The 27,500-nt window shown below is 35.0% G+C and overlaps 3 protein-coding genes across 7 annotated transcripts in view; 1 reads left to right on the top strand and 2 right to left on the bottom strand.

The window, feature by feature from the left end:
* The window catches only part of LOC138693158 (lachesin-like), a 1,789,721-nt gene that overhangs the window by 821,481 nt on the left and 940,740 nt on the right, over positions 1 to 27,500 (top strand). The gene's annotated exons all lie outside the window — the stretch shown is intronic.
* LOC138693156 (uncharacterized) overlaps positions 1 to 27,500 on the bottom strand; it is a 297,205-nt gene that overhangs the window by 106,976 nt on the left and 162,729 nt on the right. The gene's annotated exons all lie outside the window — the stretch shown is intronic.
* The window catches only part of LOC138692828 (kallikrein-7-like), a 189,477-nt gene that overhangs the window by 10,030 nt on the left and 151,947 nt on the right, over positions 1 to 27,500 (bottom strand). Inside the window, exons 1-3 of one of the 2 annotated variants that reach the window (XM_069816077.1) lie at positions 18,740 to 18,836; positions 16,021 to 16,073; positions 4,182 to 4,273 (exon numbers count right to left, since the gene is read on the bottom strand). In XM_069816077.1, coding sequence (XP_069672178.1) covers positions 4,182 to 4,273; positions 16,021 to 16,073; positions 18,740 to 18,770 — 176 coding nt within the window. In that variant the 5' untranslated portion in view covers positions 18,771 to 18,836. Of the gene's footprint in view, positions 1 to 4,181; positions 4,274 to 16,020; positions 16,074 to 18,739; positions 18,837 to 27,500 lie in introns of those variants that run through there. The other variant, XR_011330143.1, reaches the window with a different exon arrangement.

The raw sequence follows: 27,500 nt of genomic DNA, 5'->3' as shown, positions 1-27,500 counted from the left end.
GGTTTAACGTACCAACGCTCTACCATTGAGCTACTCGGGAACTCTAACCGACACCGACACAATTTTTCCCTCTATATCCACAGACCTCAAAGTGGGCTGACAACCGTCAAGCAACCAACTTCGAGTGCACACTAACTCCGTGTGACTTAAATTGTGGTTTTCTGTTCACGAACAGTGACGTGTATTATGCAAATCAAGATTTCAGGTATAACTCCCTGTAAACGCCCACTTTGAGGTCTGTGGATATAGAGGGAAAAATTGTGTCGGTGTCGGTTAGAGTTCCCGAGTAGCTCAATGGTAGAGCGTTGGTACGTTAAACCAAAGGTCCCGGGTTCGATACCCGGCTCCGGAACAATTTTTCCCTCGAAATTATTCAAATCAACTTTACAGGGAGTTATACCTGAAATCTTGATTTGCAAGCAGGTTTATGTTGATTAGACGACCAACATGCAGTAGTTGTATAGTATTAAAACTCAAAGATCCGTGCCTAATTCTGAACTACAAGTTAAGCATACATTCAGCAGTAAACAACGCTTCTTTAGTTTTTATGTTTCTGTATACCTCCACCTTCTGCTACTAGCAACGAAGCCTGAGTGTATACTCGGCGTTGCAGTCAACTTAACTCATCGGTCCCCCAAGATGCTACGTCTGCTGATGAGACTAATGTAAAAAATGAAAAGAGACGAACTATAATTTTTCTTAAGATTATTGCTATTGTTGTTGTTGATAACGATGATGATGATGATGATTAGGGACCATATTCTGTCCCAGGACGTACTGAGATAAGATTAGTTGTTCATAATAATAATACAGAAAACAATGCAATAATAATAATAATAATAATAATAATAATAATAATAATAATAATAATAATAATAATAATAATAATAATAATAATAATAATAAGAAGAAGAAGAAGAAGAAGAAGATGAAGAAGAAGAGGAGAAAATTTGAGATGTTTTTAGATACATGTGAATCCAATAGTTACTAAATTATAATTTAGTGTTAAATAAGATAATTTAGTCCAAAGGAATGAATAACACAATTGGAAAATTTATATAGTAAATATAAAAAGCATATTCTACAAAAGTAATATTTGAAGAAAGATCATATTCTAGAGACGAAAAGCAGTTTCTTTGAAAATCGGCTCTAATTTGTACTCGCTAGCTAGTTAAATAAAAAAAAAAAGTAGGCAATATCTGACAGCATCATACAATTGCATAGGCCTACTATTTAGAAAACACGTACGCTATAGTTTTATTAAATAAAATACATTGCATTATAATACACAGTACCGTATATAAAAATGTAAATAGTGTGTGAGCAATGCAGGCCTATATTATTTATGCTTGTTTAAATAATAAAAGTAACATATTCCAGTGTACAAAGTGTAAATAATTTAAATTATAAACATTAGTGTAATTCTTAAAGCGGTTCATGCTTTGTTCTGCCCAACTTGAGCAAATGGAAGTCACGTGAGCAGCCAGTCAAGCACAGTGGAAACTCTTAAGTACGACATCCTATAGTTCGACTGCTTATGTAAGAGAATTAGACACGCCCCTATACGGGCACTAAGAAATGGATGTGCCATTTGAATGGGAATTGGTTCTGTGTCTTGTAGTGATACTTTTGTTAAAGGAAAACAGAATATTTTATTGATTAGGCCATCCATATTTAATCACTTATTTTAAACTAATGAACTCTTCTTTCTCTATTTGAGAACTGTGCCGTTTGTGAGACGGAACTGTCGAAACCCACTGTGGTCTAGAAGCGCATACACAAGTCTCGGGGCGGGCAGGAAATGCAAGTACAGTACTGTATTCGTTGATGGATAACCAATAAGAATTTGTATTCATTTCACCTTGCACACCCACTACCCTTATTGGACTGAATTTTCAATTCTGTTCAGTCGAACATAGGAGAGTCCACTGTACTTCGCTTGCATATGCAAGCGCGTCGTTCACTTAAAAACTCCACTAATACTTCACCTTGTACCCTCGTGGGACAAAGTACGATCCCTAATGATATTAGTAATAATACTACTACTACTACTACTACTACTACTACTACTACTACTACTACTACTACTACTACTAATAATAATAATAATAATAATAATAATAATAATAATAATAATAGTAGTAGTAATAATAACGGTTTTATATATAATGATGATAATGGCGATGATGATGATGACGACGACGACGACGGCGACGACTTCTTGATGTCTATAAGCGAACTCCTCCTATTACAAGCATACCAGACTAGGTAGGATTCTATTGTATTGAAGAGCGGTGGTTGACTACTGAATTAAATGCGTAATTTGTGAAAAAGGAATGAATAAAATTCAGTTCATAGTATGGAGCTTTTACGGTCTCGTATGTGTGGACTATCTCTGGCTCGGTTTTATACAGCCGGAGAGTTATTGTGCCACAAGCGTGATGTATGCGGTTTTCATAGTTGTGAATATAAATTATAGTGCATATTGTAGCCATTTTCATGGAGAACTGAATCGATGATAAACACAGGAAATTAAGTTTAGTTTTTAAACTGAGAGTATGGGGGAGGCACATCATTTAACAGTTTGCGATCATAGTGATTCAGAAATGTAGCCTCTCACACTCTCTACTATCCCTCAAACACTAACTTTATTGTGACGCAAATCAATGGTCCACAAACTGCGCACGATGGGAAAATAGTAGGCTCCTCTATGTCGTTATATTAATATTCCTAATAGTGTTATTTCTCCTATTATTATTATTATTATTATTATTATTATTATTATTATTATTATTATTATTATTATTATTATTATTATTATATAAATTGTGGAGTCCCGCGGGGATCTACTTTAGGACCTCTCCTATTTATTATATTCATAGATGATATATGTAAAAGAATAACTTCTGACTGTTTATTATTTGCAGACGATTTACAAATTTTTCGTACAATCAAAAGTAGTACCGACTGTCAATCACTTCAATGTGACATTAATTCAGTCTCTAAATGGTCGGAAGACAATGGTATGAAAATGAACGTATCCAAAACTAATGTAGTAACTTTTTCTAGAAAAACTTCTTCACTGAAATTTAATTATTATCTAAATAATGTTCTAATTAACAGAACGGATTACGTAAAAGATTTGGGAATATTCTTTGACAGTAAAGTGTATTTTCATAGTCACGTTGATTACATTTACAATCACGCAATCAGAATGCTGGGAATAATACGGTCAATAACTTATTCTTTTTCCACGCCCGATTCTCTTTTAATGCTTTACTAGCCTATACATTGGTGCGATCGAAACTCGAATATGCATCTGTAGTTTGGAACTCGATTACAACTACGGACTCGGCTAAATTAGAAAATATACAAAGAAAATTTATATCTTTATGTTCATTCAGATTTCTGCCCATTAATTCCGGGTACAGTTATGAGAGAAAATGTGAATATTTTAATTGTTAAAATCTATATGCTAGACGTCATCAGCTAGATTATCTGTTCTTTTGTAAAGTTCTCAAAGGTTATATATCCTGTGACTCTTTCTTAAACAATATTACCTTACGTATTCCAACAAAAGATATGAGAGCCCGCAAACTTTTCTACATTAGAAATTCGAAATTTCTTTCACCAGTCTCCAGATGCATTAAAAATGCCAACATGCATGGCTGCGAATTCGATCCTTTCAATGTATAGACTTAATTTGCTCTTGGCAATGATTTATCATTATGTATTCTTTTAGGCATTATACTCAATTATCATTGTCTCATAGTATTCTTGGTTATGTATTTTAAAGTCATCTAATATTTATCCATTCATCGCCATTACTGTAATTAATTGTAATTGTATTTATGTGTAATAATTATTTTTGTATTATGTTTTTGTTATATTTGTGCTGAACTGTAATTGGCCACTAGCTGTTGTACAGCACATTAAATATAAATAAATAAATAAATAAATAAATAAATAAATAAATAAATAAATAAATAAATAAATAAATAAATAAATAAATAAATAAATAAATAAATAAATAATCCCTCTGACATATTTCAATAGCGTGATCGGTTTCCATGTAAATTTATTGTAATTTTGACTAAGCCTTTGCAGTTCTGTGTTATTTAATGACTTCTTAAATAAATAATGTACAATATAGGCGTCTGCTGACTCAAAGGTCTACTTACCTCCCATAACAAGTGGCGAGACTGACAATCCATGTTGTGGTGACAACAGCACCGAAACATACGAAAGTGTTGTTCTCGTTGTAGATTGTGGTCTGAAATATAATAACTTTGTAAGGTTACACTGATGGTATGAACCCGAACGTAATCTCCATAGTCTTATTTAAATAGTAATTTAAACATTCAGAATGAGAAACATGTTCATAAGAAGTGATAAGTACTTTGATTGAACTTCTAGTAGCATTGTCATCAATTGATATACTCTATTGTGTGAAGGAAACCTTTACATGTAGTTGTGAAGGTAAAAATTTTATAGTTTCAAAAGCGGATAATTAAAATTTGCTTAAACAAGTCAATTGATTATACAAAAAATTTTATTTGGTGTGATTTTAATTTTCCAAAATGAACAAATATATAAATATACGTTATTAAAATAGTATCGTTATCCATAGATTTCAAAAAGGCATATGACTCGGTTAAGAGAGAAATTTTATATGATATTCTTATTGAATTTGGTATTCCCAAGAAACTAGTTCGATTAATTAAAATGTGTCTCAGTCAGGGGCGTATTTTGCGGACTACCGGGGCTACCGGCGGTAGCCCAAGGAAATTACAAAAGAAAAAGTTTATAATATAACATAATGTAATAATTTTGTATTACCGTATTAGTTTTACCACAGTAATTAGAATTAAAGTAATTGTTAGATTTATATGCGCTCTCTGCTCTCGAAAAGAAACAAGTTGCCAAGGCGGCATCACTGGAGAAACCGCTGCTACAAGGGGTAGCCTGTGACCGTTCCGCTAAGCTGTCCTGTCGCATAACTGCCCATCCCCCGCTCCCCTCTGTTTCCATCGTGCAGTGTACTAGTGTAGGCCGGGTGAGTTGCCGCTCTCGCGATCGGTTTCTTCGCAGGCGCCAAGCAACATTACGCTTAGTACGCTAGCAATTGAATGTGATTGTGTTCTTGCAGTGCATTATTTTAAATCTGTGATTTGTTCAAGTGTCTAAGAGTTATATTAATTGTGAATTATTATGTTTTTAATTTCCCAATTAAGTGATATTGTGAAAAATATGGCAGAACAAGTTTCTGGAGAGGTTTGTGTTGAAAATGACTGTGTAATAGAAGGTTTATTAAAAGTGCCTTTTAACCGTCGTACATACAACGAGAAAGTTGAAATTGTGAAAATGGAAAGACCAACTTCTGAGTTAAATTTGTCCATGGACGTAAAAGAAAAACAGCGTGAGTACACACGCCATTTCACTTCAACATCATATGGTAAGTGGAATTGGTTGTGTGGTAGTTCTAAACTGTCTAAACTATTTTGCTGGCCATGTTTGTTATTTAGCCGCGAAACTAATGTGTGGTCAAAAGAGAGGTTTTCTAATATGAACTCCCTTCGAACGGCAGTCCTAAAACACGACAAATCAAAAGCTCATATTTATAGTAGCATGAACTTTGCAAACTTTGGGAAGACGAGAATTTATTTACAGCTAGATAAGCAAAAAGCTCTCCACATCAACCAACACAATGCTCTTGTGAAAAAAAATCGGGAGATTTTACTGCGTCTTATTAACGCAGTCTGCTTTCTAGGAAAACAAGAATTGGATTTTCGGGGTCATAATGAGAGTGTGGAATCAGACAATAGAGGAAATTATATTGAATATTTAAGTTCCTTAAGTGAATTTGACCATTTACTGGCCAATCACCTTGAGAGTTCAACAGTATTCCGTGGTACTTCTCCCGCAATTCAGAATGACTTAATATTTGCTATAAGTGGGGTTATGATAAAGAACATAAAATCTGAAATAGAAGAAGCACCTTTTGTGGCCATTGTTGTTGATGAAACAAGTGACTGCTCTAATCAGAGTCAACTGTCCACTGTTTTAAGATACGTCGACGGTACTGCCAATGTTCAAGAACGGTTTATGGGATTCACAAATGTCAGTTCGGGCAAAACTGCTGCTACTTTGTTTCAGCATGTGGAAGGTGTTGTAGCAGAATACAATGTCGGCAATAAGTTAATTGCACAGACATACGATGGTGCTTCAGTTATGGCGGGAAATATTAATGGCTTAAAAACAAAAGTTCAAGAAAAGTATCCTCAAGCACTATTTGTCCATTGTTACAGCCATGTTCTCAATTTAGTTTTGCAACAAACTACTTCAACCATTCCAGAATGCCGCATTTTTTGAAAACACTGTCGGGTTTAGCTGCATTTTTCTCATCATCTCCTAAAAGATCAGAAAAACTCAAGGAATTTATGAAAAAGAAACTCCCAAAAGTAGCACCAACTGCATGGAATTTTACATCTCGGCTTGTAAATACAGTAAAGAAATACAGAGAACAACTGACTGCTTTCTTTGAAAATATCATTTGTAATGACTCTGAAGAAAACTGGGATGACGATGTAATTGTGCAGGCTCAAGGATATTTGTATTTTTTTTAACAGTTTCAGAATATATTTCTTCTTGAAGTCTATGCTAGAGTGTTCGCACATACAGATGTGCACTACAATATTCTTCAGACAAAAAGTCTAGACATAGCATACTGCTTGCAAGAGGTATCAAAGTTAAAAAATACTATATCCGAGTTCAGACGTATGGGTTTCCGTCCATATGGAGTAATATGGAAAATGAAAATTCCTCAGACAATACAATGGAACCACCATTAAAGCGAAGAAAAGGAGATGATGAATTGAAATACAGGCAGCTGTACTACAGCATACTAGATCGTATGCACATGGAAATTACTGACAGATTTTCTGATTATAAAGCTTCAGTTCACACATCTTCTAGATTCTCAAAAATTTTCTGCTTATAGAGAAAACTTCCCGAATGAGGCACTAAACAAATTATTTCAGTCCTATAACAGTCACTTCGATCAAGTACGTTTGAAAAATGAATTAAGTGTAATATATTCAGCAGAAGTCTTTGATTTTTCGAACAAACCCATCCATGAAATATTATCTGTCATGTATGAAAACCAGCTGAACTAAGTTATTCCTGAAGTCCTTAATTAGCAACATTAATTGTGACAATACCAGCTACGTCAGCATCGGTAGAAAGAACATTTTCTGCGTTGAAGAGAATAAAATCCTACTGTAGATCAACTCATACACAAGAACGTTTATCCGGCTTGGCACTGATGTCCATTGATAAGTCATTTCTACAGAAACTTCGCAAGCGGCCCAACTGTAATTTGAATGACGAAGTCATCAAAGTATTTTCGTCCCAATCAAGACGTCTGGAATTCACATATAAATAGGTAAGGAATTTTATTATAGGGATTTTAAAATATATTTTGTGTAATAATAGGGTCAGTGGTAGCCCAGGCCCTTAAACCAGTATACGCCACTGGTCTCAGTGAAACGTACAGCAGAGTCCGTATAGGTCAATTTCTGTCAGATGCGTTGGCTAAAGCAAGGAGATGCACTATCACCTTTACTGCTTAACTTTGCTCTAGACTATGCCATTAGGAAAGTCCAGGATAACAGAGAGGGTTTGGAATTGAACGGGTTACATAAGCTGCTTGTCTATGCGGGTGACCTGAATACTCGTATGTTAGGAGAAAATCCACAAACGATTAGGGAAAACGCGGAAATTGTACTTGAAGCAAGTAAAGACGTAGGTTTGGAAGTAAATCCCGAAAAGACAAAGTGTATGATTATGTCTCGTGACGAGAATATTGTACAAAATGGAAATATAAAAACTGCAAATTTATCTTTTGAAGAGATGGAAAAATTAAAATACCTGGGAGCAACAGTTACAAATATAAATGATACTCGGGAGGAAATTAAACACAGAATAAATATGGGATATGCCTGTTATTATATGGTTGAGAAGCTTTTATCATCCAGTCTGCTGTCAAAAAATCTAAAAGTTAGAATTTATAAAACAGTTACATTACCGGTTGTTCTTTATGATTGTGAAACTTGGACTCTCACTATGAGAGAGGAACAAAGGTTAAGGGTGTTTGAGAATAAGGTGCTTAGGAAAATATTTGGGGCTAAGAGGGATAAAGTTACAGGAGAATGGAGAAAGTTACACAACACAGAACTACACGCATTGTTTTCTTCACCTGACATAATTGGGAACATTAAATCCAGACGTTTGAGATGGGCAGGGCATGTAGCACGTATGGGCGAATCCAGAAATGCACATAGAGTGTTAATTGGGAGGTCGGAGGGAAAAAGACCTTTAGGGAGGCCGAGACGTAGATGGGAAGATAATATTAACATGTATTTGAGGGAGGTGGGATATGATGATAGAGACTGGGTTAATCTTGCTCAGGATAGGGACCAATGGCGGGCTTATGTGAGGACGGCAATGAACCACCGGGTTCCTTAAAAGTCAGTAAGTAAGTAAGTATTAAAATAGTATCATAAAAATCGTCTGAAATACGTATAAAGAGGAACAACATGTTTATCCTACCAGAAGAAATATGACATGGCCTTTAGCTCAACCTAAATGTTACACAACCACGGGAATAAATCATAGCCAGAGTTACGGGCCGAGGTTATACAGCTCTATTTTGATAATAAATCCTTACCGAGGTTATTTTGAGTTTAATAAATTTATGGGAAAAAATAAGCAAATTATTTAGTGTTCCTGTACCCTTTTCCTTTTTGCTATTTTTTTTTAATTTCAATATACTATTTATTCATTCCAATTTAAGTTCTCTTCTTGACTTGATGCTTTATTTTTATCTCAGTAATTATACCTGTTTTGTAATAATTGTATTGGTTTTGTAATTTTATTGAACGTTTGTTATGTTTTTAGTACAAAATAGTAATTTATTGAAACTGCTTCCTGAACATGAGCTTGCTCAAACGGGTGTGCGCTACGTCAATAATATATATTTATTTTATATTTTATGTAGCAATAAATAGTAGACATGCCGACCCATGAAAGCTGGGCATTAACTCTTCCATTCTAGGAAGCAGATTTCATGAACTTTTCTCGGTTCTTTATACTTTTCTAAGTAAAGAATACGTTACAAAACAATATTATAGGTTTATCTTGTGCTTCGATTGTTGATAATCCTTTACCGCGTTGCTTCTGTCTGCAGAGTATTGATTGACTGAATTTCTTTCTTTGATGTAAATTTAAATATGAAAACTTTACATTAGAAGTTTACGTTGTTACGTTTGCTTCTATGTGAACGAATTGAAGATCTTTCTTTCCAAAGGGACGAAGTGGAAATTTTTCGAATTTTATTTTATTCAGTCTGAAAGAGTACATCAATATGAATATATCATACTAAATGAGCTCTGTTCAACTGTAACTAACTCATTAATGCTCCGGAAGATGGTGTTGAAGGTATCTCAACATGCATTTGACAATGTGTTCTCAACATCTCAGAAACTTATGTTTGTCGCTTAGCCCCTTTGGAAAGATAGGGCTTGAATTGTGAATGGTTTCATTTAATGTTTCCTAGCTTTCTTGTGTACGTTACATTTTCTTTCAAGTTTCCGCTGTCAATGAGATGTATCATAACAGTATGACCCTAGCGCAGAAGCTAATTTTGTGCAGACATCTAATAAAAGGTGTTAAATAATAATTTCAAGCATCTTTCTCATCTCATTCAATAGTCGCCCTGAGTGACGCAGTTGGTATAGCGCTGGCCTTTTGTGCCCGAGATTGCGGGTTCTATTCCGACTCAGGTCGATAGCATTTAAATGTGCTTAAATGCGACAGGCTCATGTCAGTAGATTTAGTGACATGTAAAAGAACTCCTGCGGGACAAAATTCCTGCACACCGGCGATGCTATATAACTTCGGCAGTTGCGAGCGTCGTTAAATAAGACATTTTTTTCTCATTCAATAGACATAGTCAGGTCAAGACGCATGTCTTCATCCGCTTACGGAAGGGGGTGTCCTCCGTTCCTGGGTTTCCAGCCTTCCGCAATATCTCTGCCAGGTTTCATTCCTTAAGAGCACTTCCAGGGGCGCTTCGACACCTTGGAAGGACCGTTGGAATGGATCCTGTGCTGCCTGTTTACCTTGGCGGTATGAAATTAGAGCGAGGGAGGGTAGGAGGCCCCATTGAGTGAGCGAGTAAGGGGTCACATGCGGCCGGTGGGCTGGTACACCTTCATTCTCTTTCATCCCATACAATTCGGGATGCACAATAGATCTCAGTATGGTCGACGTGCAAAGGGTCGTCCTAACCCACCCGTAGCCATCGTGACCTAACCTAACCTAATATTTCTGACATTTTCTCCAAGGGGTCCCGGAACAATTTTCTCTTGACAATATTCAAGTCTGCTTCACAGGGAGCTTTACCTGAAAGTTAGATTTGCATATTCCATAACTGTTAAAATTCATGTCTCGTAACTAGGTTTGAACTTCCGAACCTGAGATATGATGAGAAGCATGTATGGCCGTTAACAAATACAACGTATTATTATTTTTGTCGTAGAAAACCTGGTATTATGTTGTTCATATTACAACGGCATAATAACAATATGACTGTTCTATAGGGTGGATCTTACGATGTGACAGGTGTCCAGTGCTATTGATTTAAGCATGTTGAGTAATTTTGTCTGTGTTTGAAGGGTATCTAATCTGGTGGGAACAGTATTTTCTAAATGCGCTTGAGCTATTGTTCTAAGCATTGATACTTGCATATTTTGTTGTTACGTGAAGTCTGAACGTATTGACTTAGTGGGGCCGCAATATCTATTAACATTTGTTTTCTAATAGCTAATTTTTATGCCAGATTATCGGAATGCATCGTAATGCTTGTGAAAAGAAGGAAACTTTGGCTCTTGCAATAATGAGAGCTTTTCCTAAACAGTCCTGAATCATTTTAAAAATGTTGACGTAGTATCTCTTCAAATATTTCATTTCTCGTAGTGCATTAAGTGCTTGTAAGCAGAAGGAGAAAATCCAGAACACGTTTTATTTCCCGTAGTTCATACTTGCACATTTCCCGTCAAGATTATTTTCTTTTTGAAGATGTTTTTGGTATTGATCTTAATGTTTACTACATGGTAAATTATCATTGTTATTATTATTATTATTATTATTATTATTATTATTATTATTATTACTACACTCTAATGTTCTTATCATCATATTGATCATCGCTACCATTAGATATTAAATGTTATGTTATGTCAATGTAGTGATAGGCCTATAAGCTGTTCCGAAATCTCATTAGGTTATACAGCCTATAGATGCCTCGATTGGAATGCAAACACATCTCATGTTACACGGCATCTCTGCTAACCAGGACATCCTGTAACATAAGTGACCTTGTCTCCCATCCGTCTCGTGTCTGGTGTCTGTATTGATTGTACTCTGAGCCTAAATTGATCGTCTCAATGGCAATAATCAGAGGAAGTGGGTCTGGTTGCACGCGCCTCTCCATATAGCACTTGTAGTAGCTGATATTACACCGCCCATTCAGTTCCTGTTACACATGCGTTTGCCCCTCAAGTGTCAATTATGTTATGGACTCAAAACGTACTCCATTAATGCATTATGTCCGAAAAATCGGACACAAGAGAATTTTGTTGTACAGGTTACAGTGATCGAGTTATTTCATTTAAAATATGGTATTATTAATATAAAAAGGAGCATCTTCTGCGGACCTCTGGAGAAAGAAATAGGGACGAGACTAGTGAAGTGCTTTGTGTGGAATGAAGTATTGTATGGGGCAGAAACATGGGCATTACAACAAAGTGAAGAGAAGCGACTAGAAGCATTTGAAATGTGAATATAGAGAAGGATGGAGCTTGTGAAATGGAGAGACAGAATAAGAAACGAAGCTGTGTTGGAAAGGGTGGGTGAAGAAAGAATGATGCTGAAACTGATCAGGAAGAGGAAAATAAATTGGCTGGGTCCCTGCTGAGAAGAAACTGCCTTCTGAAGGATAGTGAACGGGAGAAGAGTTCGGGGCGGAAGAATATATCAGTTAATTGACGACATTAAGATAAATGGAGCGGCCACCGGGGTAGCTCAGTCGAGTAAGGCGCTTGCCTGCCGATCAGGAGTTGTGCTTGGGCGCGGGTTCGATTCCCACTTGGGCTGATTACCTGGTTGGGTTTTTTCCGAGGTTTTTCCCAACCGTAAGACAAATGTCAGATAACCTATGGCAAATCTTCGGCCTCATGTCGCCAAATATAATGTCACTATCACCAATTCCATCGACGCTAAAGTCGACCTGGTTGGCGAGTTTGTGTGCTTAAATGCGACAGGCTCATGTCAGTAGAATTACTGGCATGTAAAAGAACTCCTGCGGGACAAAATTCCGGTACATCCGACGACGCTGATATAACCTCTGCAGTTGCGAGCGTCGTTAAATAAAAACATAACATCGACGCTAAATAACCTCGTAGTTGATACAGCGTCGTTAAATAACCAAGTAAAATAAAAAAAGATAAATGGATCCTATGTGGAGACTAAAAGGAAGGCAGAAAATAGCAAAGACTGGAGAATTCTGGGTTTGCAGTGAAAGACCTGCCCTTGAGGAGAACACTATGAATAAATGAATATGATGTATTACTTCCTCAAAGTAGTAGCTATATTGATTTTAGCAGTTTTATTTTTCAGTTTGAATTTCCGGTCTCAGAGAATAGGCCTACACATTGTTAAGATAGCAACCAAGCAGTACATTACATTACATTAATTATATTATAAGTTGAATATATTCTTATAACAATGTAATTTTTGATACAAGGCTGTACTATTGTTAACACTTCCATTATTGAGCCAGCTCATAAAAATGTTCATTCTTGTTAACAGTTTTGGTGTTAAGGAATTGTAATTTTAACGTCCGAAAAAACCAACGCTATGCTGTGGATAGTTGGATACACTTACAACGGAATGTGTAATATTAATGCTCTTACGCTATTTCTGTTATTCTTTCAGCCTAAATATGAGCCAGATTTTGGAAGTAATTGAAAATAAATATATTCATTTATAATGTTATACCACCAGACTATGGAATGGGCACAGATACAGACAGTGACAAATCAGATGAACACAAAGTCAATCTCAATTAACTTGGAAGAAAAATGCTTCTCAGTGCTGGTGCTAAAATGAAATTATACACTAGTTGAAAGGACAGTAATGGTGTTTCTGCAGTAGATTATGATCTTGAAACTGATGAACAAGATAGCTATGAAGCATAAAATACTATTATTGAAAATAGTGACATTGCTTCTAATTTGGATTTTATTCCTGAAAGAAAGTGCAGGAATACATAATATTTAAAAATGTTGATTGTAAAATTGTAGGTTGTTCTGAAGTGGAATTCGCAAGAAAATGGAAAGAAGGAAATTAGTATATGACGAAACGAGAGAGAATAATGAAAAAAGTTAAGATTTACTTGCATCCTGAAGTTCAGTGAGAGACTCAGTTGCAAAAAATTTGAGAAAAGCGTGTCAAAATCATACATTTATTTATACAACGAACCTAAATGGGAAAAATCAGATCCATATTTATGCTAAACACTAATTGTATTCGTACTCCTCCATGCCCTCAAGAAATAACTGCAAGGGAAAAGCCTAATGTGTATGTTTCAAATGTAAAATAGGTCTTCATCCTAAATTTTTTTTTATAGAATACCACACTCAGAAGTAAATACATGACAGTTGTTGCCTAAAGTGAAATAAATAACTGGCAATAAATGATTTTTAGTTTCTAAGGGATTTCATTAGGCCTACTATATATAAAAAATAAGGAATTAGCAATGTAACTGATCAGCAGGCAGCGCATTTTCGTTCCCAAACAAGTCAGGAGATTTATCGGTTAATATATCCTGGAGTTTCAGAGTTCAAACTCTAACCCTAAATGCTTACTTCAGGACGCTACGAAAGGTAAAACCTAGTTCGGTACATAATAATAATAATAATAATAATAATAATAATAATAATAATAATAATAATAATAATGGAGCATGAAAACTGTAAGTGGGATTGCTACTAAATTGAAATGGTCTGTCCAACTACTTTTTAACCACATCAACGCACTAACATTGCGAAACTAGCGCTCTACAAAATTTTTGTGCTACATATGACAGGAAATATAATTAGATCGAGGATAGTACTGAACTAGTAGGCCTATGTATAATACATATTATAGAACATAATAATAAACATGATATACATTAACTGTATATACTCTATAAATACAATACATATAATTAATTCATTTAACAAAATCAGCTCCGTTACGGTAAACAAAAATATATATCCTGAGATTATGAAATTCATATCTTTTTCATAACTGTCAGTAAATTTTATTTAAGCTAAGAAAATGTTCTTCCTACGTCACAAGACATTACAATGACACAATTATAACAAAAATCAATACACAAATTAATAATATTTACATTTTACACAATATATACAAAATACAGATCAAAATGAAATACAACATAACGTAGATTGAGTCCACACCTGTGGAGTAACGGTTAGTGCGTCTGGCCGCGAAACCAGGTGGCCCGGGTTCGATTCCCGGTCGGGACAATTTACCTGGTTGAAGTTTTTTCCGGGGTTTTCCCTCAACCTAATATGAGTAAATGCTGGGTAACTATCGGTGCTGAACCCCGGACTCATTTCACCGGCGTAATCACCTTCATCTCATTCAGACGCTAAATAAACTGAGATGTTGATAAAGCGTCGTAAAATAACCTACTTAAAACATAGATTAAAAATTAAAATGATATTAACACAAAAGTCTGAATAAAAATGCAACTTACTCAGTATTAGAATCAGATCACATTGTACTCGTAACTTGGTGTTTCACATGTACAACATTGATTGAGCGCCTGTATTGCACCACGATTCATACTCTATTCATACCTGCTTGCAATTATTCTACCTTGCTTATGCATCCACGTGACGTAATAGATTTACCAGAAGAAACTACTCGATCTGCTGTACGTTTGGGAACAAAAATGCGCTGCCTACTCATCAGTGTGCATAGTGTTCAATTTTTCGGACGGCCTTTATTTCTCAAATAACGAAAAAATACAAGTTTTAGTGCTTAATATGTGTTCAACTGATGCTAAACAGCAAATTCTTTTCAAGAAAAACTTTTTAAATCCATAATCCAACTTTATGCACTAGGTTATATGGCAAATATACAGTGGCTTTCAACACGGATTCCGAATTGAAGTTAATGTATTAAAATGAATAGCATAGTTTTGTAAATAGTATTCTTGATACTGAGTAGGTCAGTTGTCCTCTATGGTCAAATATTTGCTATGCTTAGCCTACTATTGGATTATACGTTTATGGATTCAAGCGTAGTGGAAGTTGATGTATTTTATCCTCAGTAGACTTCCTTGAGAAGGCAAATAAAGGTGGGAGTCCTATATTGTAGAGTTATAGGTGTTAAATAAATCTCGTCCCCGCGCCGCACAGTGTGCAATTTTCCAGATCTAGGTGGACAAAAAATTTCGACTTGTTTAGTTAGGCATAGGTGAATATGAATTCATGTTCTTTGACACTTGGAGAATGTTGTGAGAGATTGCCTTTACTGTTTTATCAACAGTAAGCTATTTTCAGAAGGGACTGAAGAATACGTTCTTTTTAACACTTCTCGCTCCGGTTCAGTCGTAGATGAAAAATATTACCCAGTACGAGTATTGCATATACTGTCTGAAATCCTCTCATCAAGAGAGAGTTTTATGCACTTGTTAAAATCTAGGGCACGGGACGCATAGCTTTACCTTCCCGCTTCATTAAAGCCACGCTGAGAATTCAAAAGTAGACTTCAGGGTATTTCACAGAGTCGTGGAAATTAACATCCCCCGGACACGGTGAAATACTCAAAATACTTTCGAACGAATTTACAGTGATACAAATACATGTCTACTTTGCTTACCACATACTCGTACGACTGTAACTCCGTCGTCGTACAACGTCCAAGAAAAGCCACTGAAATATAAATTGAAAATATTTTATGAATCTGGAATCTTCACACATTAACGATTGGAGTATTTCTTTTTGGTACTTCTGCCATATTGTACTGACTTGAATTAATTTTGTTTAAAGGTGCTAGTGTATAAAAACTTCTTCCATTATTACTATAGACAATTTATTGCAATGTATGTGCTGTCCTTAACTTTTTTTTTTGTCCGCGAATATGGAACCATTAAGTTTATTCATATCATTATAACTAAATTGGAGGTTTCTTTTCTAAAATTTACTTCCTTGATGTATTATTTCACAAATAGCTGATGCATGCAGTCTATAGATTAGCATAAAATGCAACAGATAGTACGAATTTAAAGGAAATTTGGAAGCAACTCATGCTAAGTTCAAACCTTTGGGCCCATTTTACTACCTCCTAACTCTGAGAGAGAACGGCAATGATATTTGCATATGTTTACATATTTAAATTTGTATTGAATAGTCAAGGACAATGGCAATAGATTATAGGTGATGATGATGATAATGATGATGATAATAATAGTAAAATAATAGTAATAATAATAATAACAACAATAATAATAATAATAATAATAATAATGACAGCCTAATAATAATAATAGCCAGAAATTAAATAACATCTATTGTTGTTGTCATGAAAGTCATCTGCGGGTCTCTAGAAAAAGAACTCAGGAAGGGACCATGAAGCGTTTCGTGTAGAACGTGGAATTGTATACGACAGAAACTTAGGCTTTACGACTATAAGTGAAGAAAAACGGCTAGAAACATGGTTACAGAGGCGAATGGAGATTGTGAAATACGCAGACAGAATAAGAAATTAAACTTTGCTCTAAACAGTGGATGAAGAATCATGCTGAAGCTGATCAAAGAGGAAAATGAATTGGTTGGGTCACTGGCTAACAATATACTGTATGCTGAAAGATGCACTGGAAGAATGGTGAACTGGAGAAAAGTTAGGGACCGAAGATGATATCAGGTGATAGACAACATTGGGATATATGGATCTATACGAAGACTAAGAGGAAGGCGAAATTTAGTGAAAATTGGATAATGATGGATTTGCACTGAAAGACCTGCCTTTTGACAAACAATAAATGAATATTATTAATATTAATTATTATCATTATTTGTAAACTTTTAATGTAGCTAGAGTTTCCTAGAAGTAAGCAATGCTTGGTACATGAAAACATGGGTATGAAATGTTCGATTATAATAAAATTTGTGACATGTAAGCAACTGACAGTAGTAGTGAATATATTATTTTACTTATTTAGTAGATTTATTTCTACTGGCAGAGTTACGGCCATAAAGCCTTCTCTTCCACTCAACCAGTATAATAATAGCAAATATAAAAATGGCAGAAATACAGGAACATTATAGGAGAAAATCTCCTTAATGGTTGAATGGTATGAATGCTACTATCGATATGTATTGTTGTTATAATCGACATAAAATATGTTGCCAACTTCTAAATTAACAGTCAGTTTTATATTGTTGACTTGTAGCCTACTTCAAAATAGAAATAACAGCAGTAATAGTAAAATATATTTTCCCTGGACCAAAAATATAATACAAAGTGACTAAAATCACATCAGTAGTAACAAACTGTTTAATTTTTTTATTATTTTTTTAATTTGGTAGCATTTAATGCTTATCGAATATCGAATGCTAAAAACACTAATCGAACCATTACTTCCGCTGACCGTTTTTTGCGTATAATGTGTGATCGGTGGCCCCTATAATGCGTCTGTTCCAATAATAATAATAATAATAATAATAATAATAATAATAATAATAATAATAATAATAATAATAATAATAATAATAATAATAATAATAATAATAATAACAACAACAACAACAACAACAAAATGAAAACAAGTTTAGTTACATGTACCGGTAATTCTAAGAATCAAACAATAACGGGAATATGAATATTTTAAAATAACCTAAGATCCGCATTGTAGACCTACATGAGTGCAATAATTTAATAAATATAAATAAGTAGAAAAACAGAATCAAATAATTCCTTGCGAATCACCATTTATTTCACTATACCAACTTCAAGGTATGTTACTGTTAAATTGTGTCGGGTTAGGCAGTATCTCCCTCGCATGATTTAATTTCGCATGAAAGCTTCCCTTCGATATGTGTTCCTTCTTTGTAACATGCATTCTGATAGTTCCCATGTTAATTCTTCGAAAACCGTGATACCAAAAGCTACTTTATTTAATGGCTTGATGTGTACCTACTTCCCTACATACATATAATTGCATATCAATAGAAGTTAAATGAATATAAATGGATATCCCGTGTTTCCAGCGTAATGCGATGCATAATTCAAGGCAGTATAGATTAGCATCTATGTACATACGGTATAATGAACATGTGAGATTATTAAATGGACAATGTACGATAAATCTAGCTTTGTCATTATTGAAATAAAAAAGAGTTTCATGTTATGCATTGCATAATCTTAACTTTATAAAATGTATTTTTATATTTCATTTAACCCTCAAAATCTGTTCGCCAGTGGCTGACCATGATAATATCTTTGAAAAATATTGGAGTGCAAGAGATCAAATGACTTTATTGTCAAACGCCTGGCATTAGAAAACAACAAAATATTTCAATTAACTCTTAGTACATACCTAAGGCCACAGTTCGTAAGAGATGATGCATAAAAAATATAAAAAACGCAAACTATTGCTTCCATACACATTTAATAGCTTCAATATGTTTAATGGGAAGAAAATATGTATCACAAACAATTGAATACAGTCTGATGTCATTTTTCAAGAAGTTTTGATGGCCTTTGGATAAAATTTATTGATTTTAAATCACTGCCTTCTAGATCGCAACTTATGGCTGTCATAAAATGTTCTAAATGCAACAATGTAAGGCATTTGATACAGTTGACACGGACCTTCTATTATGTAAATTAAGACTTCTGAATCTTTCTGAAAGTTCTGTTACTTGGTTTGAATCCTACCTTCGCGAACGTCAACAATGTGTTATTGCATGCGATTATTCTTCAAGATGGTGTGTCGTGAAATCTGGAATTCAACAAGGATCAGTTCTCGGACCTTTACTCTTCATGATTTATATTAATGACGTGACTAAAATGATAAAACACTGCAAATACCATATGTATGCTGACGACTTGCAAATTTATTTGCATTTCCACCCTGATGAGACTAGTGACGCAGTAAATAAAATAAACGATGACTTAAATTCGATTTCACAGTGGTCACACGAATTTGGATTAAGGTTAAATCCAGAGAAATCGCAAGCAATCGTAATGGGACATAATCGTCTACGAAGTACTCTTGATAGAGGTACTATACCACATATAACATTGAATGGGATTATTGTTAAATACAGTGAAACAGTTAAAAATCTTGGCATTTTTATGGATAGCGATCTAAATTGGAACACCCAAGTAACACACACTTGCAAAAAAAATATTTTCTAAACTTCACTCTTTGTTTCATATGAAAGAATTTCTACCACTTAGTCTAAAAAAGAATCTTATTCAGACGCTTGTAATGCCCCATTTTTATTATTGCGATTCCTTACTAACTAATGTAAGTTCACTCTTAGCTGAGAGACTACAACGTGTTCATAATGTGTGCATACGATTCATCTGCAATACTCGTAAATTTGACCATATAACACCTTCCCTCCAGTTACTTTCATGGGTGCGTCTGAAGGAACGAAGAACAATACATTCACTGTCTCTTCTATTTAGAATCATGCATACTTCTACTCCGAATTATCTCTTATCGCGCTTTCAATTTCTTACAACTCTTCGAAACCGACATCAAGCACTTCTTTCTATCCCTCATCATAGAACGTCTCTATACTCATCCTCCTACACTGTAGAAATACCTCGTCTCTGGAATTCGCTACCTAATGATGTCAGGGACTGCCGGACTTTATCACAATTCAAAATTAAATTGGAACATTTTGTCTTGTTTAATGCTTTTTAGATATTGCTAGAAGTGTTGATTTGTGTTTTTTTTACTCCAGATTAAAATCGCAAGTTTCTTGTTTATGTTAGTTAATTAGGATACAATTAATTATACTTAATCACTCATTTAAAGTTTGTGTGACTGCAACCTGTGTATATTTTTGTGTGACTTTACTTCGTGTATAGTGTTTTTTTTTCCTTTTTATTTCTGTTATTGTATTTGTATTCCTGGTGTTGTGGAAGAGAAGGCCTGATGGCCTTAACTACACCAAAATAAATAAATAAATAAATAAATAAATAAATAAATAAATAAATAAATAAATAAATAAATAAATAAATAAATGTGTCAGATAATAGAGGGCGTAGACAGGAACACTAATTTTTCTCCTTTTTTGTATTATAGGTTTGTCTTCATAATTTTCGAATTAGCCTCCATTGCAAGTATGGTAATTTATTATTCACTGTATTCATATCGTAATCTATTGTAAATAACATAAAAATTAGCAAACAATTACGTCTGAAAAATGAAACCGCTAATTCATAATATCCTAGATGAATCCGTAGTGTTTCTCACGTTTTCCGTTATTATTTTTTTTTTGTATGTTCTGTTAGTTTTTATACATTTTAATTATGGATTTTCAGCTGTGATGATATTATTACGTTTAACGGGTTTCTTTCATGTACACCATGTGTTACGTATATTATCTCTTCTATATTAAGCTGATAAAAATAAGTTTTGTTTAAATCTGTAGATGAAAAGATCCATTGTTATGTATTTATTTACACATCTGGCACTGCAAACGAAGACCAACACGCATTTCTTTCCTAATTACATTTAAGGAGAAAACGCAAGACTGCTTCTCTCAATGCAATTAATGGATAGAAAACGAAGGGTCCAAGGAAAGAGTATGCTAAGTCACTTTTTTATTTTTCAGGACAATATTTCTTAACTTTAATATACGTTATGAATTTACATCTCATTTAGTTTAATTTAGGCCTACCATGTTAAAAAGCAGGCCTTTTGTTATTCTCATTCACTCAGTGCTTTTTTTCTGGAAAAAAAGTTTACCGGAACTCTATCACTCGATCACATTATACAACAAAAACGCAGGTTTAAAAATATTAGGCCTACATAAGTTACCATATATTACAATGACTTCCAAACGGAGCTCATCGATTTTAAGCATAACAGAAATTTTGAGATTTCGAGCTATAGTTTCAGAATCAATAACGGAAGATGGCAGCACTAGATTGCATGAGTTACTTTTGCACCAACGATAATAATGACAAAATGTAAACTCTTGGACTCGACAGTGGCGGCAATTTTAATTTTCAATTTCGCTTATAAAATATATCTCGTTGGAATTTGTAATGGCAAAAAGTTTACCGGAACGCGTTCCGGACCGTTCCGGCTGGAAAAAAGCGCTGCATTTACTAGAAAGTTAGTTCATTTTATGAGCTAGCAGATGGGACCAGAAAACAATAATCAACAAAAAGTGACTTGGCATGTTCTTTCCGTGGACCCTTATTTAACGGTAACATGATTGTTTGCTAAACTGCATCATCCCCTCTTCTATTATGCGGCTGTCTAAGTGTCGATTAATCTAATAGAAAAAATCGTTCGGCGCGTTCTGATTTTTATTGTAGAATCGCTTACTTGTCCTCATTTCCGAATAAAGGTAGGCGACCACTTACCGGAATTGATCCGTACGCCGCGTTCGGATTTTTATTCTTTGCATTATTTTAAATGGAGCATCTCTCACTTGGCCATATGTCCGCATGACTGGATTCCGATCAGAATTCTTTCGTACGATTCAAGATCGAAATATAGAATGTCATGGAGATAATTTGTATAAACAAAAGCCGCCCTAAATAAGGGTTCGGTAGATCGGCCTACTAATCAATTAATAAAGAATAATAAATAAACAAAACAATTCTGTGACACTTGGAAAGAAAGAAAAACATTAAGATAAGAAAACATAGGAAATCATTTACAATAAAAATTTTGTTGGGTACAAATGATTACTAATTATAGCTAAGGATGATTTTAACACGTGAGATCCTCTGGCATCAATCGTTGCATCAGAAATTTTATATTGTTTAAGTTGATTTAAAGTTTCACGTGGGATCGTGCCACGGGCACCGAACATGAGCCCAAAAACTGTCCAATGTGTGATGTGGTATTGTGCTCCAAGATGCTGACAACAAGGCTCATAGATGACTTGTTTTTCACGACACACCTCTTGTGGCTGTTGCTCATGCATCTCGAAACGGATTGTGGGATCAAGAATGACACCCTTATCTTTCTGCCGAACAATAATGATGATATCAGCACGTCTAGTAGAGCCATCAGAAGAGATGCAACCAACCTCCTCATAGACCTCATAGGAAGCATTCTGACGGATTGCAGCTGCGATGAGAGAACGAACCGTATTATGTCTGTTGATTCGGAGCAATTCTCCATGATGGCAGAAACCCAAGACGTGAGGAAGCGTTTCTTGCTCGTCGCATCTTTTGCAACGGGTTGAGTCAAGAGTTCTACCAGGGAGAGTACGTACAGGTATTGTATTACAGTTCATCTTAATGGTTTGCGTCCACTGACTGCTCGAAAGTCCCTTTTTGGTTGAGATCCACGAATTACCTTTCTTCCAGTGAGAATAGAAAACAACTTCCAAACCTTTACTTTTCAATTTGCTCCATTGATGAAAAGAATCTTCACGCAATGATTTTCTTAGTTTTTGAGCAGAAATACGTTCAGAGCAATCGAAGGTAATTGGTAATTGTTTGATGCTATGTTCAATTTCGTTTGGAAAATTTCGAGTAGCTGCTACATGAGGATTGTCAACGTGTAAAAGTCTTTGACAAATATTTAAGTGCTGAAGGTAAGCTTCCCACTAGGCTTTAAATACTCCTAAACCTTCTTGGTGCATACAACATAGCATCCGGGGTGTCAGTAGGAATGTTAATTATTTCCTTAACAGCGCTGCGAATTAATTTGTCAATATTAGATAGAAATTTCACTTTAAGATCTTTTAAAGGAGCACATTGGAAGGGGTAAACCAACTGAGGCCAGATATATTGATTTAATATATTTATCTTTTGGTCAGGCATGAGTAAGGGTGAAGTGACCAGCTGATTAAGATTTTTTGTCAGTTTTTCAATTAGTTGCGCCGCATTAAATTTCATTTCATCATTAAAAGTAATGCCAAGATATCTTATAACTTATCCGATTTGATGCAAGATATTTCTTGTCCATCGATATCGATTGCAAGGCCTCCAATTGCGGTAATATTGAAGGTATATATTATTTTATTAAGTTCAACAGTATGAAGAGCTTTATGAAATTAGAATTAAAGCAATGTAAAATGGAGAAAGAACATGTGGGGTGAGATTGGGAAAATACTAAAGTAACCAGGTATGTCCTTCATAGTCAAATTACAGAGTTATTCATTTTATTTCCAGGTTCAGTTCAGAACACTACAATGAAATAATGTGCCCTAGCAGTAAATTAAAACACTATTTGATTATTCATTCGGAAATGGGGACAGTGAGCGATACTATAATAAAAGTGCAAACGCAACGAACGAATTTTTTCCGGTAAGTGAGCGCCTAGCTTTAATCATCAAATAGTGTTATAATTTACCGCTAGAGCACATTATTTCACTGTAGTATTCTGAACTGAACAGGGAATAAAATGACTAGTTCTGTAATTTAAATAAACTATGAAGATTATACCCGGTTTATTCACTATTTCTCCAATCCCATCCCAATATATATATATATATATATATATATATATATATATATATATATATTTGCTTATTAAAATTCCATAATTCTGATTTGTGATGAATTATAATGATCTGGTACTTTTGATATATCAAAATAAGCTTCGAGTAATCCCTTTAATTCATACCTTCAATATTACAGCGATTGGAGGCTTTGCAACTACTTATCTCAAATTCGATAAATTATAATTCAGATCCAAACCAAATTAAAAGAACAATAATATCAAAGATGCTAAAATTTGTGTTGATTTATGGAATGTAGTGTTTCGTACTTGAGCTCCAGTCGATCTTAACATTTTCGTTACTGCGATAATAAGAAGACAAGCTAATGTGTCAACATATCATAGGCCTAATCTTTATTAGTTTGAAATATCTCCGATAATAATATTCTGAATCAGATTTAATGATTCGACTCACACTGTTTTCCATTGTTTCTATCACTAATTTCATAAGTTTAGATATATCTGAAACGCTAACAAATTCTGAAGTGCAACTGTCAATATTTTAAAGCATTGAAAAGAAAATTAAAAACATGTCCATGTGATGTCTCCTGAGTAACTCTAATAGCCTGACGGCAGATCGTAGCCTTTTTTCTAACCGGTACCCAATTTGACCTGGTTTTGGCAGGCGGTACACAATTTACCAACCCCATTATCAAAAGAGAGAGTTAGATGTTAATCGATAAAATGGCACCAAGCAGTAAATCACGCACTTAAAGGAATGAGGTCATAAGGACTTCAACAATCATCCCACAATAAGAAAGACGGCACAATAAGCCTCAGGCTGCGATGAAACCCTTCAAACCCTTCTCAAGAAAGGAAAAAAAATCTACTACCACCACCACTACTGGTATCAACACTACGACTAATACTACCACCGCTACTACTACAACTACTACTACTGCCACAACCACTGCTACTACTACCACAATCACTGCCACTACTACCACCACTACTATCACAATAATCACTATCACTACTATTACTACGACTAATGCCACTACCACTACCAATACTACTGTTACCATTACCATCACTAATACTACTACTACCGTTACCATCACTATCACTACAACTACCATTACTAATACTATCACCATTACTGCTACCAACACGACTAATACTACCACCGCTAATACGACTACAACTATTACTACCACACGACTACTTCCGCAAGCACTACCACTACTATTACCACAATTATCACTATCACTACCACTAGGAGTACAGCTCGATTCAAAGTTATTGGCCCCTGTCCTTGGTTGTTTGGCTAGTGAGCGAGCTGTGTGTTGCGTCATAACTGTCATAAGAAACAACTTTAATAACAAATGTGCATAGGAGGGGAAGGGAGAGGATCTGTACTCGTAGCTGAGGGCCACTCATGTAAAGAAAATATAAGTTATCATGACGTTGTTTAGTTAACAGATTTACGGAACGTGTGGAAGAATATTGTGTTGTAAGACGGAGTGTACGCGACATGATAAGAAGGAAGTGTTAGGTGTTATGACTGCGCGGCCTGACCTGTGTGACCCAGCCCGCCAGTAGTGATGAGTAACTCGCTCTTAGTCTATCTACTTACTTTTTGCAGGGGCCAAAATCTCTGAATCAAATTTTGTACATCTAATGCCACTACCACTACCAAAACTACTACTGTACTTCAACCAGGAAAAAGTCTCAGAGGAATGAGACGCAGCGGGGTAATGCTGTGAATGAATGTTGATGTCATAAGATGTCATAAGGTCACTCACGTGGATACACGCATCTCCATTGGCTAACTCTCAAAGCACAAACGATAACACTGATACACACATATTTATACTACCCTATTTACAAAATTAGATCACGGTTAATCTCCTGGTATTTTAATGTCTCCATACAGGAAATAACATATACAGGAGAGCGCATGTTTTTTAAACTGACGTTATAATGGTAATATTATCTATCTACTTCGCTCCTATAGATGACGCAATAGTAAGCACATTCCTTTCACGGTTAATCTCCTGGTTGGAGAACAGTACTACCATTACCACTATTAATACTACTACCGCTACAATCACTACCATTACAACTACCACTACCACTTGCTATAATCTATGGAGGCACACCTTACCATAGTGGTTAAGTCCAAGATCGCGGATATGATTCCTGGTGTGATCATGGACTGTTCCAAATGACGTAATTATTCCGGCTGCACTACGACTCTGCAGTAGACTCGGCATCTAGCAGGAATGAGTAGAAGAGAGTTTTCCTTGTGGGTAAAGGCAGGAAAATACTAACATCTCTACTGCTACTAAAGTCGATTGTATGCAATTTTTTTTTATTCTTAAGCGTGCATTACACGAAGGCTTCCACGGCTTGAGAAATGATAACTTTAATCTTTATCTTAGTGTATTCTGTAATTTAATTTCGTAAATTTACGAGTAAATAATTAAAATTCTATCTCATCAGTATGTAAATTTCGTTACCTACTCAAACATTTTAAAATCATAACAATATATTTTATAGTAACTATGCTTTCCACAGTAACCGGAAGGATCACCTCTTCAAGTTATGCACGTTAGTCATGAATCACCCTGTATATTCACACAGAGGAAGAATTGCTATATTAGTCGACACTGCGATTGTTTGGCAAAAGCGTTAGGTGGCCGTGTTCTGCAAACCGGAAATCGTATAAAAACAGGAATGTTTGGGCCCACACCAAGACTAGCACGGCCTCGCTGTACATGTCGTAACCGCTCCAAATTTAAGGGCTTGTTTAATTGCAAACGTCCCTTTCTCCGTAACTGCATAAAGAGTAAGCAAACCTTTTAACAACATTTCCATGCGCCGCTCTGTGAATATTGTGGAGAACACAAAGGAACATTAGAGCAGTGAACTCGAAAGGTAGGAATAAATTGTAGCACGCTAACACGAGTTTCATTATGTGAGCCAATTCCAAACTCATTGCTCTGTCCTGAAAGTGAGATATAAGAAACAAGAAACGTATTTAACCCATAAAGTCAATGTTGGATTTTGGCTTCGTTGACGTGTCCGAGTGTAGATGCTAGTCCCCGAATAGATAAAATGTTATTGATAGTCTCTCATATGAAATGTAAAAATGAAATACCTTGACGTTGCAAAAAATGATATGTTTACGGAAGTAATGTTTTTAGCAACCATGATACCGATAAATTGATTTTTGGTACGACTATAACGTTGATCTTTGTATTGGCTATTTCTCCTAATGTATTGCAATAGTTTTGTTCACGTTCAAGCGAAATTGATGACGCACGAATTATCACATTACCTAAATTTAACAAAGATTATTATTTTAAAATGTCGATAATAAAGAAACAGAAGTAATGACGTTTAAAGTCAAAGAAATTACATAAAAATTGTAATAAAAATATAAAAAAGCACATAATATCATATATTAAGACAATTAATTTTATAACTATGACAAAGATATAAAGATAAACTCTCAGAGTTTCAGATAATGTACGCATCATACAAAGAACTCTCAGAAAATAATAGTTGCCATGACTTAAGTCCCAACCTTCGTACATGAACACCCCTGGCTCTGAATGAGATTTTGTTTCTCAAATTCATCAACTTTTTGGATATAGTATCGAAATCGTTTGGGTGATCTCCCGACTGTTCCTAATTATTTACT

The sequence above is a fragment of the Periplaneta americana genome, chromosome 17 (genome assembly GCF_040183065.1).
Source record: "Periplaneta americana isolate PAMFEO1 chromosome 17, P.americana_PAMFEO1_priV1, whole genome shotgun sequence".
Classification (NCBI taxonomy): Eukaryota; Metazoa; Arthropoda; class Insecta; order Blattodea; family Blattidae; genus Periplaneta; species Periplaneta americana.
This window is presented reverse-complemented; position numbering and strand designations above follow the sequence as displayed.